The sequence below is a fragment of the Myripristis murdjan genome, chromosome 7 (assembly GCF_902150065.1).
Source record: "Myripristis murdjan chromosome 7, fMyrMur1.1, whole genome shotgun sequence".
NCBI lineage: Eukaryota > Metazoa > Chordata > Actinopteri > Holocentriformes > Holocentridae > Myripristis > Myripristis murdjan.
Genome location: NC_043986.1, coordinates 20556920 through 20572156, shown reverse-complemented (window position 1 = coordinate 20572156; position 15237 = coordinate 20556920). Strand labels below are relative to the sequence as shown.

General features: G+C 43.1%; 1 protein-coding gene across 2 annotated transcripts; it reads left to right on the top strand.

Moving 5' to 3' along the window:
* On the top strand, positions 1–14170 carry LOC115361861 (voltage-dependent L-type calcium channel subunit beta-3-like). Of its 2 annotated transcripts, XM_030055530.1 has the most exons (15): positions 1–116; positions 987–1079; positions 8622–8741; positions 9293–9415; positions 9532–9647; positions 9795–9868; positions 9993–10012; positions 10220–10297; positions 10553–10611; positions 10724–10824; positions 10936–11087; positions 11912–12007; positions 12119–12289; positions 12330–12344; positions 13613–14170. In XM_030055530.1, the coding sequence occupies exons 1-15, from the start codon at positions 36–38 to the stop codon at positions 13979–13981; spliced, it is 1668 nt and encodes a 555-aa protein (XP_029911390.1). In that variant the 5' UTR covers positions 1–35; the 3' UTR covers positions 13982–14170. The 2 variants fall into 2 exon arrangements, with proteins under 2 accessions (XP_029911390.1, XP_029911391.1); XM_030055531.1 differs by lacking the exons at positions 1–116; positions 987–1079 and adding an exon at positions 6673–6714.
* Positions 14171–15237: the final 1067 nt, after the last annotated feature.

Here is a 15237-nt window from a genome sequence, read left to right as displayed (position 1 = left end):
TCTGTGTGCATCCCGCCTCCCTGCGCTCTCAATAGATGGTGCAAGTCAAAATGTCCAAATCGCCTGTAGACCCTCTGTCTGCTGTGGAAACCGGCTCTCAATCACACTATTTTCAGGTAAGCCTGCCCGTGATTAGTATATTTATTTTACCATCAGCGAGCAAAGTGCAGTGTGGAAATCGGTAAATGTCTTGCTACTTGTTGTTGAAATGAAGGCGTCGCGTTGGCAGCGGAGCTACTTTTTTACCACCGCCTTCACTGAAACTGCAGATTGATGGCAATATCGGCTTGATCGGCAAAAACCAGGGAATGCGATATTAAAAGTACAGGCTGGGAATATCGGAATAAACCACACACACAAAAAAGATTAGGTCTTGTTACGCGTAACTAGATAACATATCTGCTGTTGGTGTGTGTGTCAACTCGCAGATAAGGCCTTTATGATTTTGCAATGATGTTTGATTATTTATTTCAATGCATTTCCTGCCCAGCTCCGCATACAGGCTACAATGGGTGATACAAAGGTATTGAAACCAGTGCAGATCAGTATCACGGCGGGACCTGTGTGCTGTTTTTTTCACTTATTAAAGGTGCAGGCCACTTTGATTCACCTGTAGCCCGTGTGGAGGGGCCTACCAGCGCACCCTGCAAAAAATCAGCTTGCTTTATTGGCTGTGTAGCTAGGGGGCCTGAGGAAACTAGTGCACATCATGCAGACTACAAGGTGCAGCCAGATTAGTATGGTCTTGAAATATTTTTGGTGTGGGGAAAAAATGGGCAGCAGACTGTATTTTTTTTCTGCTAGGGTGTATGGCAAATATTTTCTCCAGCTGTCATACATTGGCAACAAGTAATCTGACTTTAACATGTCAAGTTCATGTTGTTCTGTTGTGTTCTGCCACATCTATCTATCTATCTATAGATCTTTTTTACTTCTTTGTTTCCCTCTCTCGCTCTTATTCCTCACCTGTGTCTGTCTCATCGCAGCTGCCCAGGAAGTTGCCTAAACGGAAGAGTCGCTTCAAACGCTCAGATGGCAGCACTTCCTCTGACACAACGTCCAGCTTCATCAAACGGCAGGTGAGCTCTCAGAGTCCTCTCTTGATTTGAGTCGTTCCGTCTTTTACATGCATATTGCATCATGCGCCGTTACATCTCATTCACCATCTTGCAGGTTATCCCACTTATTTTGAAACGAGATGATCAAAGATGCAGCCGCCTGTTCCTTGAAAGATGTGGGCTGCGTTGTGCTTTGTGTGGCTGATACAAAAGCTACAAGGGTCTGAGGCTGCTCGTTGATCAAATTAGGCCTCTCTCTGTCTTACTTTGTTGGCTGCATTGATGTTGTGAAAACCCTCACGTTTCTGTTGGTGGGTACCACCAGTTCTTCTTTTGGCCGCACACTGTTTAGACAATGATATTTGTCATTCTGTAATTATCAACCTGAGATCCCAATCCTGTGAGAAATGCATTGCTTCACTGTTCTGTCCCACAAGTTGTAATTGTTCTTTTGCCCAATAGAGAGCAGCAACAACCTTGAAAGTGGAAATGTGTTACATCAAAATCCCAACACAGCCCAGTTTTTTAATTAATGTTTTCAGGTCAAGCAAGCGCAAAAGGCTCGGATGGAGATTTGGTGTTATTTAAGAAAATCTCTGCAACTGAAAAAAAAAAAAAACAGAAGGAGAGGTTTTCAGGCTAAGATCAGCTGTCAGTTTCCCCTCGTGTTTTTACTGCACGACTGTTCTGGATTGCAGTACCCCATCCCATCCCGAATTGCACACTTTACACATTAGATAGATACTTATGATTTATCTTGGCTTTCACCTCCATGTGTTGTTCCTGAAGAGGCGTTTGATCTGATTCCTGTGTCATGCCAAGACAAAGCTGGCTGTAGTTTCACAGAGAAGCCAGCAGAGGGGAGAGCTCGAGCCTTGCAGAAATCAGGTTGAGAGGAGTCAAGAGGTTTCACCAGGCTGCAGACGGACTCTGCATACAGAGCTGAACCGAAACCGCCCCATCCCTGAGGTTCAGCAGCTTCACTACATCAAAGAGTCAGAAGTTGGGAAGGATTCAAACATCCACTTGTCAAAAGGAGTCTGATGTACTAATGACAGAAACTACAGACTGTCTCTAGAATCCTCCAGGCATTGACAACTTCTCGAGAATATTTCCATCTATTTAGACTTAATTAATTAGTTCACACTAGTGTTGCTAAGATCTGAAGTTTCCGACACAGACTGCAGATAAATGGTGGTGTGAGAGAGAAGCAGGGCACCAGAGGTCTGGACACTTCCCAGTAGGTTAATGGATGAATCTCCTGTCACTAAGGCTCTGAACCTAGTCAGTAAAACCAGTTCCTAAAATCTCAGTTGTTTCCAATATGTTGTAGCTCGGTGTAATTCTGCACAGATACAGGAACCATGGTGTTCTCATTTCCATCTCTGTCCAAGGGGCCAGCAGAACAAAATCGTGGGAAAACACACATTCATGTCCTCCACAATTGTCTGTGTCATACAAACTCTGATACACAAGAAGTAGATTCTCTTGAGAAAATAAAAGAAAGAGTATCATCTTTTACTAAATCAGACACACTGAAAAACACTCGAAAATTAACTCTGCTGGCCCCATCAGTGGGTTCATTATTACAAATGTATGCTGTACAGTCAAGCTTTGTTCAAACCCATAAAACTATATTTTAAATTCTAGTGGAGATCCCAGGTTTTCAAAGATACCAAATATGTCGCCCTGAATTCCAGGGAAATGTGAATAAACCGATGCACAAGACATCTAAATATGTCCAATATATGTGCAATGGTGGAGCCATAAAAGTGGCATCTTGAGTTTCAGCATTTCACTCAATGAAAATGTGATGCAGCTTTAGTGAAGTACTGCACGTAGCAGATACAGGGGAAAAAAAAAATATGCCTGTGTCATACATTATGGAAAAAAAAAAAAACTTTGTAGCTATGTAAGGAAATTTAAGGGAAAGTCAGAGATAAAAGAGTTAAGAATGTAAAGGGAAAAAAAGTATAATTTTTACTACAGTATTCTTAACATAAATTCTCAACATGCAGTCATCCACTGAAATATCCTGAGATTTGAAACAAGATAGCAGCTTGATCTGTTTGCCGTGTGTTGGTTACGGCATCGCTTCATTTGCTTTTCGATTTGATGGGATTAAGACCTCACAACACCAGATACAGACTGAACGTTTACAGACACTTTACTAAATGTACATGCAAAAAATAAATAATGGTATTGACTACATATGTTGACCATCCCAAAGGTCTAATTATATGAAGACACACTTGTGCTGTTAATTGTTAAGTAATTGCAATTATGTAATTGCGCCGCACTGCAAACTAGGGTTGGGGCTGCGCAATATGGATAAAATCAAACATTATAATATTTTTGACCAAATATGTTGATGTCAGTGCTGGAATGACTTGGTGCTTTCATGAGAAAAGATTTTTGATAAACAGTCATTAGTAATGTGGACATGATAATCAAGCAGGCAGAGGCAAAAAAAAAAATGGCATCCCTTTACTGTAATATAGCCTCTAAAATATCAATATCCAACAATATCCAGGATCCCAGATGATATCTAGTCTCATATCACAATGTCAATATAAAATATATTATATATATTATATATTACCCAGCCCTTTAATGGCTCTTTATATAACATAGCATCGACATAATAGGCATATAGATGGCTTTTCTTGCCTATAGTGCAGATTATTCTCTTAGAAGATTGATTTGTATCTCATCTTCAAATATGAAACTCAAATTCTCATTTAACACGCGTGGCGGCATTAACACAGAGTTCACACCGAGGCGAGGTGGAGCGGTATACCTGCGAGGCGCCGGTGAGAGATAAGGGACGTAAGTTACCCTGATCGTGGGCTTAATGACAATCTCCACATTCCCTTAGAATATTGCACGGCTTAAAATATTCATGACACTCATTTGCAGGCTTTGGGGGTGATGTGATGTGTTGGTTCATTGTTCATACAAGCACCTTTGGCCCCTCTTACCTTGTTCCTTTTTTTTTACGTACATAGATCAAATGAGCCCCCCCCCCCCCCCCCCCCCCCCCCCCCCCCCCCCTCACAACCACCCCCAAAGGTAATATGACAAAGTGTTTATGCAGAGTGAGTACATTTCAAGAATAGAACAGGTGCTTTCTTCTCTGTGATCGGGGTGGGGTGTCTATCGAGGAGCAGTGGAGTATGACTCATTTCTGCAGTAGGATACAATAAGCTGTATGCTGACACAAGTGTGGATGTATGTGTTGTATGTAGGACAGCAGCCTATTAACAGGCAGGGAGAAAACTTGAGGGAGTGTGCGTGGGTGTGCATGTGTGGGTGTGTTTTAGGACGGCAGTGGTTTTCCTCTCTCTACGTGTGCATTGCCGGATTAGTCTTGAAATAGTTTGAAAAAGATGAAGAATGTGATAATCAGACGCAGAAATAGAAAGAGGTGGACTGAACAAGTGACGTACCCCGGGTGTTACGCAAAAGCTGCTGTGTGTGTGTTGCTGTCGTTTGCGTGTGTGTTGGTCTGCGGGGGGCGGGTGGGTGTTGTTGGTGTCGGCTCCAGTGCGTGTCCTCCCGGGGTCGGGGATGGGACACAGTGCAGCATGTAGTCTAGAAAGGGAGGGACAGGCAGCAGCAGCATCACTACACTGAGTAAGTACAAATGACTCCCAGGGGAGTCAGCTTCTCCTACTCCCTGTCTGTCACCCTCTCCTCCTGTCTCGCCCCCTCGTCCTCTCTGCTCTTTGTATCATTTTGTCGCACCGTTTCTGCTCATCTCACAGTTTTTATGTGTGTTTCCTTTGTGTCCCTCCTTTCCGTTTCTTCTTCTTCCTCCCAGCACATGTCCTTCCTCTTTGCTGCTTCTCTGACTGGTGTGTCTCCTTTGCTCTGCTCCATGTGTTTTTTGTTTTTTTTTTAATTATTTTTCTTTTTTGTTGTTGCTATCACTTTTCCCTGTTTGATGTTCCTAAAGGAAATTGCAGTGCCTCACAGAGGATTGGGACTGATTAGTTTGAAATATGCCCATGTTGACTTGGCTGAGACATAACCAGAGAATGATTTCTGACATCATGTATCTACCATCTTCATGCCTGTATAAATGATGACTGCAAATTATTACATATCGAAACTGGAATTTTGAGTAACTGTAATTTCCAAATTACTATAGACTGCGGGAAAGATGTTTTTAGACGGCCCTCTGAACAATGGATGCGAGTGTTATGCAGAATCTCCTGCCTACAAATAAAGTCAGAGAAATTTCATTTTGGAATCATCACCTACATGCACAAACTGCATTTTCTTTTACATCGTTTTAAGTGCGAAAACGAAATCCGGTTCAAAAGCTACATCTTAATTTTTAATGACATATGTGTTAGGGCTGAACAATTAATAAATATACTCTCAGAATCGCAATATGGCTAAAATCACAGCAACTGCAGTTTTCCAATAAAGGGAAAACGTGTATGAAAATTATATCATAAATGAAGTATTGTGGTTAATTATTCTCATCATTCCCATTCAATTTGTAACTCTAATCACAAATCTTTAAAAATAATTGTAATATGATCTTTCCACCATAGTTTTTTTTTTTTTACTCTAGAAATTTTTCTACCATAGAGTTCATCCATAAATATATGTATAATTTTTTTTTTTAAATCACTACGGTATTTATCAGCTCCTTCGAATTAACTTTCGACTGGAGAAATATCTATCTCTCTATCTATATCTATATCTATCTTTCTGTCTATCCATATATCTAAATCTATATCTATTTTATACACGCACACACACACACACATATATATGTGTATATATATATATATATATGTAGAGAGAGAGAGAGAGAGAGAGAGAGAGAGAGAGAGAGAGACGTGTTACTAATATTTCGCCCCCCTCATGTATATAAATGGGGAGGACAAAAAATTAGAAACACCTAATTTTAGTCCAGAACAAGACCTCTGCAACTACAACCTCAACAATAAACATTAGACTAAATTTACACATTCTGCTGTTACATTGAACTGCATTAGATTGTACAAGTGTACCTAATAAAGTGGCCACGGAGTGTATACACACACACACACACACACACACACTCTCTCACTCTCTCTCTTTCATATACATATATACATATGTATATATGTGCATGTATGTATGTTTATTTACTGTGTGTGTGCTGGGTGACTTGGCCCTCATGAGGGCTTGACTAGTTGGGTGACACACTTTCCTGCCCGCCCCTCCCATGTGAGTTGGAGCCATCAGCGTTGCGGTGTGAAGAATAATCACAGAGGAGGAATAGAAAGGAGTAGAGCAGCGGTTAAATTTAGCCCCAGACAGAGACATTAGCGGTGAAAAAACAAGACATTATCAGAGCAGACGGTAAAGATATAGTCACATCATCGCACTCAGCTTCAGGTCCATTGCTTATGATTATTACATCAATTATTACATATAAGTGATGCTCGGGAGGCTTTGCTCTAACATCATTAAGCAGCACTCAGACTTGACGCCTTTCCCAGAGCCCGCTCCTGTGTGTGTGTGTGTGTGTGTGTGTGTGTGTGTGTGTGCATGTGTGTTGGAGTGTGTTCCCAGCGAAGGTAGGTAGCTGTAACAGTGAGCATTCAGTTTCATGTCTTTATCAGGCTCTAGCGCTGTCCTCCTTATCAGCCAGGTATGCAACTCTCTCTCTCTCTCTTCCTAGCTCTCTCTCTCTCTCTGTCTGTCTGTCTGTCCCAGTCTCTCTCCCTCTCTCTCTCTTTCTCCTGGTCTCAGTCTCGTGTTTCCCTCTTCTTCTGTCCATATCTGATCCATCATACCATTTTATTGTGATCTAATCTCATCTTCCTTCCCACAGATAACCTCAGTTTATCTCATTGTATAAATCGTTTGTATCGCTCTCGTCTCTCCAACCATCCATCATTCAGGCACATTCTCCTTCCCTAAAAACCATCTTTCTTTTTTCCAGCATATCATGTCAACGGCATCCATCCATTCCTCTCTCTGTCTCTCTCTCCCTCTCCCTCTCCCTCTCCCTCTCACTCTCTCTCTCAATCCCATTCTTCCTCCCCCTCCTTTTTCTCCTCTCGGTAAGGCACTGACTACTCTGGCACTGGTGCAGTATTGGCTTGCAGAGCACTTGAGTGCTGGAAATCAGATCTAGTTATCTAACGCAGACTCGCAAAAAAAGAAAAAAAAATGAGTGGGGATGTTTGCTTCCTCTTTCATCGGGTGTTAAAGTGCTGTTGTGGATAAAAATACATATATTGGGTTATATTTCTGTCTTTTGGTTGTTCATACTGGGGCACTTCTGTGTATTCTGAGCCTGAATTTGCTTCTGTTGTGCTGTTACTAATTGGTCCTCTAGAGGACTTATTTGTATATACTGGAAAGATGGATGACCACTGCTCGGTCACTGCATTGTGGGGGAGTTGAAAACCAAAGCGAAAACTGTATCATATACTGTTTTTTTTGCGTAAAAACTGCTGTAGGGTCTTGCTGTGTATGAGAGGATATGCTTGCTTGTCTCAGCATGTATGTGCAAGTATTACAAACTATGAGGTTCGTCAAGCTCCTGATGTGTTTTTCACCCTCCATCTCTTCCTCCTCCTCCTCTCCTCTTCTCTCATTCCATCCCTCTTGTTTATTTTTTTCTCTCCTGTCTTCTCTCTCTCTCTCTCTCTCTCTCTCTCTCTCTCTCTCTCTCTCTTGTCTGATTTGGCATTGTTTGCTGCAGTGTTTCTCTGTGCTGACAGATTCAGGACTGAGTTCCTTCACAGAAGCCAAATAGGAACCAAATATAGGAGAGCTGACACACACATAAACACACATGCTACCCAAACTGCACCTCATATTCGCCTCATATTCCTGTCTCTCTCTTTGGAAATTAGCATCACGGGGACTGTTTTCTGTAAATGCCTGAATGTGAATCACAGGATAATGTGATACGATGTATGCCATTTAAGGCTCATCTGATTCCTGTGCACAGTAAGAGAATAATCGCAGGAGGTTATGAATGACAGCCAGCAGCAGCACTTATGGAGTGATTTTAACTGGTTTTATTGGTGTAAAATGTTTCTTTGTTTGTTCGCTCTATTGACTTCTTTCAGCTTGCAATTTCTGCGCCCTAAAACAGCTCACAATGAAAAATGATAGCCAGCATATATTTTGCTAATGAGGAAAGTCCTCAGAGAATAAACAGGGGAATAAAGGATGTATATGTACTGCGCTGTGGGGGTTGATGGAATGGATTGGGGCCAAGCAGTAGAGAAGAGGAAGCAGTTGCCTCCTTTGTGCTATATTTGGTCTACCAGAAGATGGCTGGTGTGGGAGAGCAAGGCATTGTATTGTGCATACACACAAGCACACACATGAATACACAGATGCATTTGCATGCACACCTGCACACACTGCAGAGCACTGTGAGGATGCTAAACAAAGGACAGCTCATCTAAAAGGAAAAGCAGATCTGCCTGTCCTCAGTACGGATCAGTATTCTCAGTATGACCATCAACTCATTCCCCGTGCTGCTAATGAAACTAATTATTCCCGTGCTACACTCTGTGTCTCTCCCTTGTTTAGGGGTCGGCTGATTCGTACACCAGTAGACCGTCGGATTCCGACCTGTCAGCGGAGGAGGACCGCGAGGCGTATCGGCGTGAAGCCGAGCGCCAGGCACAACTACAGCTCGACAGAGCTAAGGTAGACTTTCACCGCTGTTTTGAGAGAAAGATCACAATGTTCAGCCAGTCATCCAGGCTAAAAGTATGTAGGTGTGCAGAGGAAGTTGAGTGGTTTAGTGCCTCTCCTCTGGAGCCTCATGACCGCCCCTACTGACCAAAAACTGAATCCAACCAGAGCTTCCCCCTGTTCATCGGCCTCCCTACTTCTCTACAGACTACAAAGAACACAAGACACCTACAAAGAGTGCAGAGAGCCAAAGACAAAACCAAACTCTAATTTTATAGCACATATTCTACAATCAAATGTAATACAACATTTTTGACAACTAGAAATAAATCACAGCAGCAACCTCTGTATCTATAAAACCTATAAAACTGGTTGTATTTCAGAACAGGAGTGACCTTACAGACCATACCACAGTACAGTAGCACAGGCCTAATGCAAAGAAAAGGTGAAAAAGATAAAAGGTGCACTCCAAAAAGGATGTCTTTTTGTTGTTTACTAATTTTTTTATTCTGCATTCATAATTTCCATCACTAACTTGTGTTTTTCTGGTGGATACTCGACAGTCCAAACCTGTAGCGTTTGCAGTGAAGACTAATGTGAGTTACTGTGGAGCTCTAGATGAGGACTGCCCCGTCCAAGGAGCTGCAGTCAATTTCGATGCCAAAGACTTCCTGCACATTAAAGAAGTGAGTGGTTTGCTCACTTGCTGATGACGTAGAAAGGCCCGTACATGACGTGTGCTGCTGATTTGTGCTGATCAGGCAAGCGGTGTGAAGCTGTGTTTTCACATTTAACTCAACAGAAGTACAATAATGACTGGTGGATCGGTCGTCTGGTCAAAGAGGGAGCAGACATCGCCTTTATCCCCAGCCCTCTACGTCTTGAGGCCATGAGACTCAAGCAGGAGCAGAAACAAAGGTATGTTAGCAGATTATCTCGTAACACAAGCTCATTATTGTCGGGAACATCGCTAACAAACTTCTCAGAGAATATGCACATCCTTTGGGCTTCATTGGTCAGACTTTATCTTTTAGCAGCTTGATAGTTGTGTGCTGTGTGTTGCAGGAAAACAGGGGGTAACTCCTCTAGCCTGGGTGACATGGTGACTGGAAGCTGGAGGACCACACCGCCATCTGCAGGTGAATGTAAGTACTACAAAACCACCCCTTTCCTGCAACACCAAATCGCTCAGCAAACCCACTTTTCCTCCCTCTGTCTTTAATCTCTTCGCGCCATTGATTGTGATTTTCTTGTTTTCGCAAGCTAAACTGAAGCAAAAACAGGTAGGCTCTATAAAGTAGCTCTTTCTAATCAAAGCATAAATGCCACATTTGCTCTAAAATAAAGTTTTTGTTCATTTGTAACTGCAAAGGACTTTTTTTGTCAGGTTTGATTGATTGCTCAACATTGCTATCCCACCCCCGCTCCCTCTTGCCCTCCCCATTCTCCATCTTCCTCTCTCTCGTCCCCCCCTCCCCTATTTCTGGCAGGAACACATCCCTCCCTATGATGTGGTGCCCTCTATGAGGCCGGTGGTCCTCGTGGGACCGTCGCTGAAGGGCTATGAGGTCAGTCTCTCCCTCGTTCACCTCCAGCAGACCGAGAACAAGTCACTCACTCTGTGCTCTTTACTCTGTTCAAACTGTTCCCGCACCGCAGCGCTCTCTCTCTTTGAGCTCTCCGCGATCACGAGTTAAATCAAAGCATAAAACTGAATCTATAATTTGACCTTCTGCGTTCAGGTGCTGCGTTTGTTCTTGTGGATTCCTGTTTTTTGCACAAGCTTGTTTATTTCCTCTCCTCCTCTGTATCCTGCCACCCAGGTGACCGATATGATGCAGAAGGCTCTTTTTGACTTCCTGAAACACAGATTTGAGGGAAGGTCAGTAAAATGGCAAGAGGGTTATTGAAGTAAGTAGAGTTAACAGAGTAATACAAGTTAGTTGAATAAATCGACTGAGACTCCATTTTGTGTCGTTTACTGACCTTCACAGAATCTCAATCACCCGTGTTACTGCCGACCTGTCTCTAGCCAAGAGATCTGTCCTGAACAAAAGGCCCATCATGGAGAGATCCAACACTCGTTCCAGTCTAGGTGACCATCTTCATGTCAACATAACGAAAGCCTCAGGTCTATGGTAAAAACTGACACGGAGTTTAAAGCGATGAAATCCTTTTTGTATCTCCTGTGTTGTGCATGTCGCAGCGGAGGTCCAGAGTGAGATCGAGAGGATATTTGAACTGGCCAAGACCCTGCAGCTGGTGGTTCTGGATGCAGACACCATCAACCATCCCGCACAGCTCGCCAAAACGTCCCTCGCACCCATCATTGTCTACGTCAAAGTCTCCTCACCAAAGGTACAGCAGGCTGCCTCACGTGTTATTTGGATTTATGCTTCCTCACACGTCTTATTCCTTTTGCTTATCGTTGACTCTGTTGTTTTGGGATTGACCTGCTTGGGGCAGCATCCTCTGATTTATCAAATTTCTTAGAAATCAAGGGTCACACTTGTTGAGTCTTTATTTTTGTACATCATGCCAAACACAGATGTTTTCAGCTCTGCAGCCCACATCAGTTTTCCTCCATTTGAGAAGGATCAGGTGACATCACGTCACATCACATCAGTTTTGACTGACTGTTGATTTCATTCACCTGCTTCACGTCATCCTCCTGAAATGGAGACAAACTGTAATCAGTTGGTAGATGCAGATGAAAACTGCAGATCTGAAAATGTTTGAGAGGCGGGAAGGACTTCAGACGTTTCAGTCACGGGCTTCTGTCATCATTTCTGGATGTATATGGGTTTGATGTATTTTTTTTTTCTACAAATAAAAGCATGAGGCTCATTTGTTTGAACAACATATACAAAATATGTAGAGTATGATCTCAGCAACATTGCAGTGTGTTCGACTAAGACTGTCATTATGTACATCTTTTTAGAAAACGAGGTTGAAAACTGTCTTTTGTGTCAGGTATGAAAGAGATGGATTTTCCTGTCCATATATATTACATCACACCTCAGCTTATTTAATCAAATGAGGGGCGCTATGAGCAGCAGCTAACTTGTTGAGGACATCACCTCTCATTCATTTCGACCTGAATTAACAGCTGTTTCTTTGCTCTTTGCTGAAAGCGTTTTGCTTAGCGCTGACCTTTGACCTCATCTTTCCCCTCGTCCCAGGTGCTCCAGAGGCTGGTCAAATCCAGGGGGAAGTCTCAGAGCAAGCATTTGAATGTGCAGATGATGGCTGCAGACAAACTTTCTCAGTGCCCACCTGTGAGTGGAACAACGAGACGCTTTCATTTGTAGCCGCTGCCACAAATGCCGATGAAATCACGTAATTTCACGAGGAGTGTAACGCTGTTTTGTCCTCTTGATCATTTATAGGATATGTTTGATGTCATTTTGGATGAGAACCAACTGGAAGATGCTTGCGAGCATTTGGCTGAATACTTGGAGGTCTACTGGCGTGCCACTCATCTCCCTGGCACGACCCCTCTCAACCCCTTATTGGAGCAGAGTCTGATGACCCCGCCCTCGGCCATCTCTAGTCTACAGGTGAGCTCGTCTCCACTGGTCCAAGAGGCGGGACGCTGAGAATAGAAAACTGACTGTAAAGAAGAAAAAAAGGGGGGCAGTGTAACGTTGTATGTCTGATATGAATACTGTCTTTAGACCCTCAAGTAGGACTCTTATTTTGAACGTGTTGTATGTTGTCGCTGTCCTCACCAGCTCTTCCCATCTCAGATTCTCACTCCTGTGTTTTGATGTAATTGTCTCCAGTTGTCTATGTGTCCTCTCACTCATCCATGCTTAACATCTTTGCAGTTTTCTGAAACACAGGAATTAATTGAATGATCGCTTACAAAACGGGGTGAGTAGTAGGGTTTATATAAATATATATTCATATATATCTATATGATTACTGTATATGCATTCTCAACCCCGACAAAACCCCTGCTTACACTCCCCAACTCCACCCTGAAGCAAACACAAAGGCTGAGACCAGTGAATGAACAGCATTTCTCGTTTATTCATTAGAATCTCGCCATAAAAAAAAAGGATAATGTGTTTATCGTGACTGCATCCTGCCTCCTTTCCCGTAGTTGATGGTCTCTAGTGAATCAACACTGCTCTACAAGCTTTCTGGGAGAAAATTCACAAAGCAGTTTAGCTCAGGATATGGTTTCTGTTTAATCACTCGATTGAAAATATGCTGCAAGTCATATATTGCTTGAAATGAGAACATGTTTGCTTGGAAAGACGATTCACAAAATGTCAGGGACAGTCACATGATTACACGCACTTTTATTTTTTTTTTTTATGTTGAGGTTGATCCTTTACTAAGCATGCTTTGTGAATGCTGCACCCTCTCACAGTGGCACACAATGCTGTCTTGAATGAAAATGCGAATTAACAGCCAATGGTAAATGCTTATATAATGTCATGATTTAGATTTTTCTATTTGAGCGGTATGCACAGTTTCTACAAGATAAGCTGCCTTATGGTGGAGATCATAACATTTTATCTGAGATGAATCCCACCACCATCCATTGAACTGTTTCACTGGCATTTCCTCTGTTCACAGTCTGTAATATTATATTGTAAATATACATGTTTGCCGTGTGTCTGAGAATACAAGCGTTGAAAGGGAAGCCATCTGTCTGCGCTGTTAAAAACACAGTTAGCAAAAAGGAGCAGACTACTTTTGGACGCTGACCTCGTTTCTGAGACAGAGCTCTCTTTTTTCCCTCTCTCCCCCTCTTTCTTTCTTTCTTCACCTCCTTCCCATCTCTCCACGGCCACACCGACACCCCCCAGAACCAGAACAAGAACCAGTCGCAGCCTCACGAAGGGGTGGGGCTGGAGGGGGAGGAGGAGGAGGAGCCGGGCGAGGAGGCCCACTCCCCCCTGGAGCAGGACAGTCTCATGCCTTCGGACGAGGCCAGCGACTCCCTGTCTCGCGGCCGGAGGGGCAGCCCGTGCCACAGGGCGGGCGAGGAGGATGAAGAGGAGGAGGAGGAGGAGGAAGAAGAGGAGGAGGAGGAGGAGGAGGATGAGTACGCGTCGCCCTGCCACACTCGTACGTATAGGGACATATACCCCCCTCACCGTGGGCACACAGGCAACACCCACAGTGCCAACGGGCACGAGTCACAGGACAGATTGCTCCAGCGTGACGCTCAGCAAGGCCACAACCAGAGGAACAACCGCCAGCGCAGCCGCCCCTGGCCCCGAGACAACTACTGAGGAACGAGGGCACCCCTGGCCTCCAACGTGAGCACTGAGACCCCGTCTTCACCCCTGCTCCTCCAAATGTAACGGGCAAAACGTATTCTGTTCCCAAACCCATGATTTACAGACAGAGCACCCACTCCTCACATCCCTCCCGCACTATCAGCTGTAACAAGTCGATCATAGCTGGCCTCAGAAAGGAAGAGAAACACAACGCCCAATTTCGTAAAAGTACACAACTGTAGGTCTATTTTTAAAGAAGCAGCATTTGTTATTTTCAATCACAATCTTCCAGACTCTCCCAGTTTCACTCTATTTAAGCCGAGGGGATGTCGTGACCTCTCTAGGGGGTCACGTAATGTCAGATTGCGTTAAAAGTCAACAGGGCTACACAACTCTGCAATGGAAGGCTACCAGCTGTACGCAAACTCAGACTTTAGCTGCTTTGCCTAAGGTTTCTCTATTGTAGGATGTCTCATATACTGGCCTTAAAAATTCCTAAGACTTTTAACTATCTTTACTATTGCATGTATGAATATGATTATTTTAACACTATTTGCACATTAACATCAGAACAGGAACTGAATGATCTTTACAGATTAACAAAAACGTAGGAATGTCTGCTGTCGAATCCAATATGGGAAATAGTAATGCATTTGAATATAATGTATATATTGAATGGGCACCTGGTTTTGTTTCATTGCTATTTTATTTATTCGTTCGATCGTTTTTTGTTTTTTTTTGTTAGTACGGACTTGTTTGTTGTTTCCGAGAAATGTTGCCATGTTTTCAGTCGAAGTTTTTTTTTGTTTGTTTTTTTTTTCCTTACTGGTGAATGGTTCTTGGGAGAGACACGTGACTTGAGTCTGTAAATGATTCCAGTGTAAGTTAAGGCGTACAAAGCTGCAGTACACTGTCAGCGTCACTTACATTCAGGGCATCACTTGTCTTCGCTGTTGCACATAGTCACTCAAAACACCTATGATCTTAATCTCAATGGGCACAGAGAATGTAAACAAAAATCAAGAAGGGAATGTTGCTTTTTTTTTGATGGACATAGTACTTGTCAAACTGCTTGTTTACATCCACTCATTATCATTTACACACACGCACACACACACATACATACACACACACAGTTCAAATCCAGGCATCAGAGAATGTAAGCTTGCATGCCTTTGCACCTCTAGCACCACCTGGTGTCTCCAAACCCGACAGATTGTCCTGTAATTCGATTGTAGCACGTTAACTGATTGTAGCATCCATTCACT

Coding starts and splice junctions, on each gene's coding strand:
- LOC115361861 (XM_030055530.1), top strand. CDS start 36: ATGGTGCAAGTCAAAATGTCCAAATCGCCTGTAGACCCTCTGTCTGCT. Junction 10,013..10,219: donor CTAAACTGAAGCAAAAACAG/GTAGGCTCTATA, acceptor TATTTCTGGCAG/GAACACATCCCTCCCTATGA. Junction 10,825..10,935: donor CAACACTCGTTCCAGTCTAG/GTGACCATCTTC, acceptor TGCATGTCGCAG/CGGAGGTCCAGAGTGAGATC.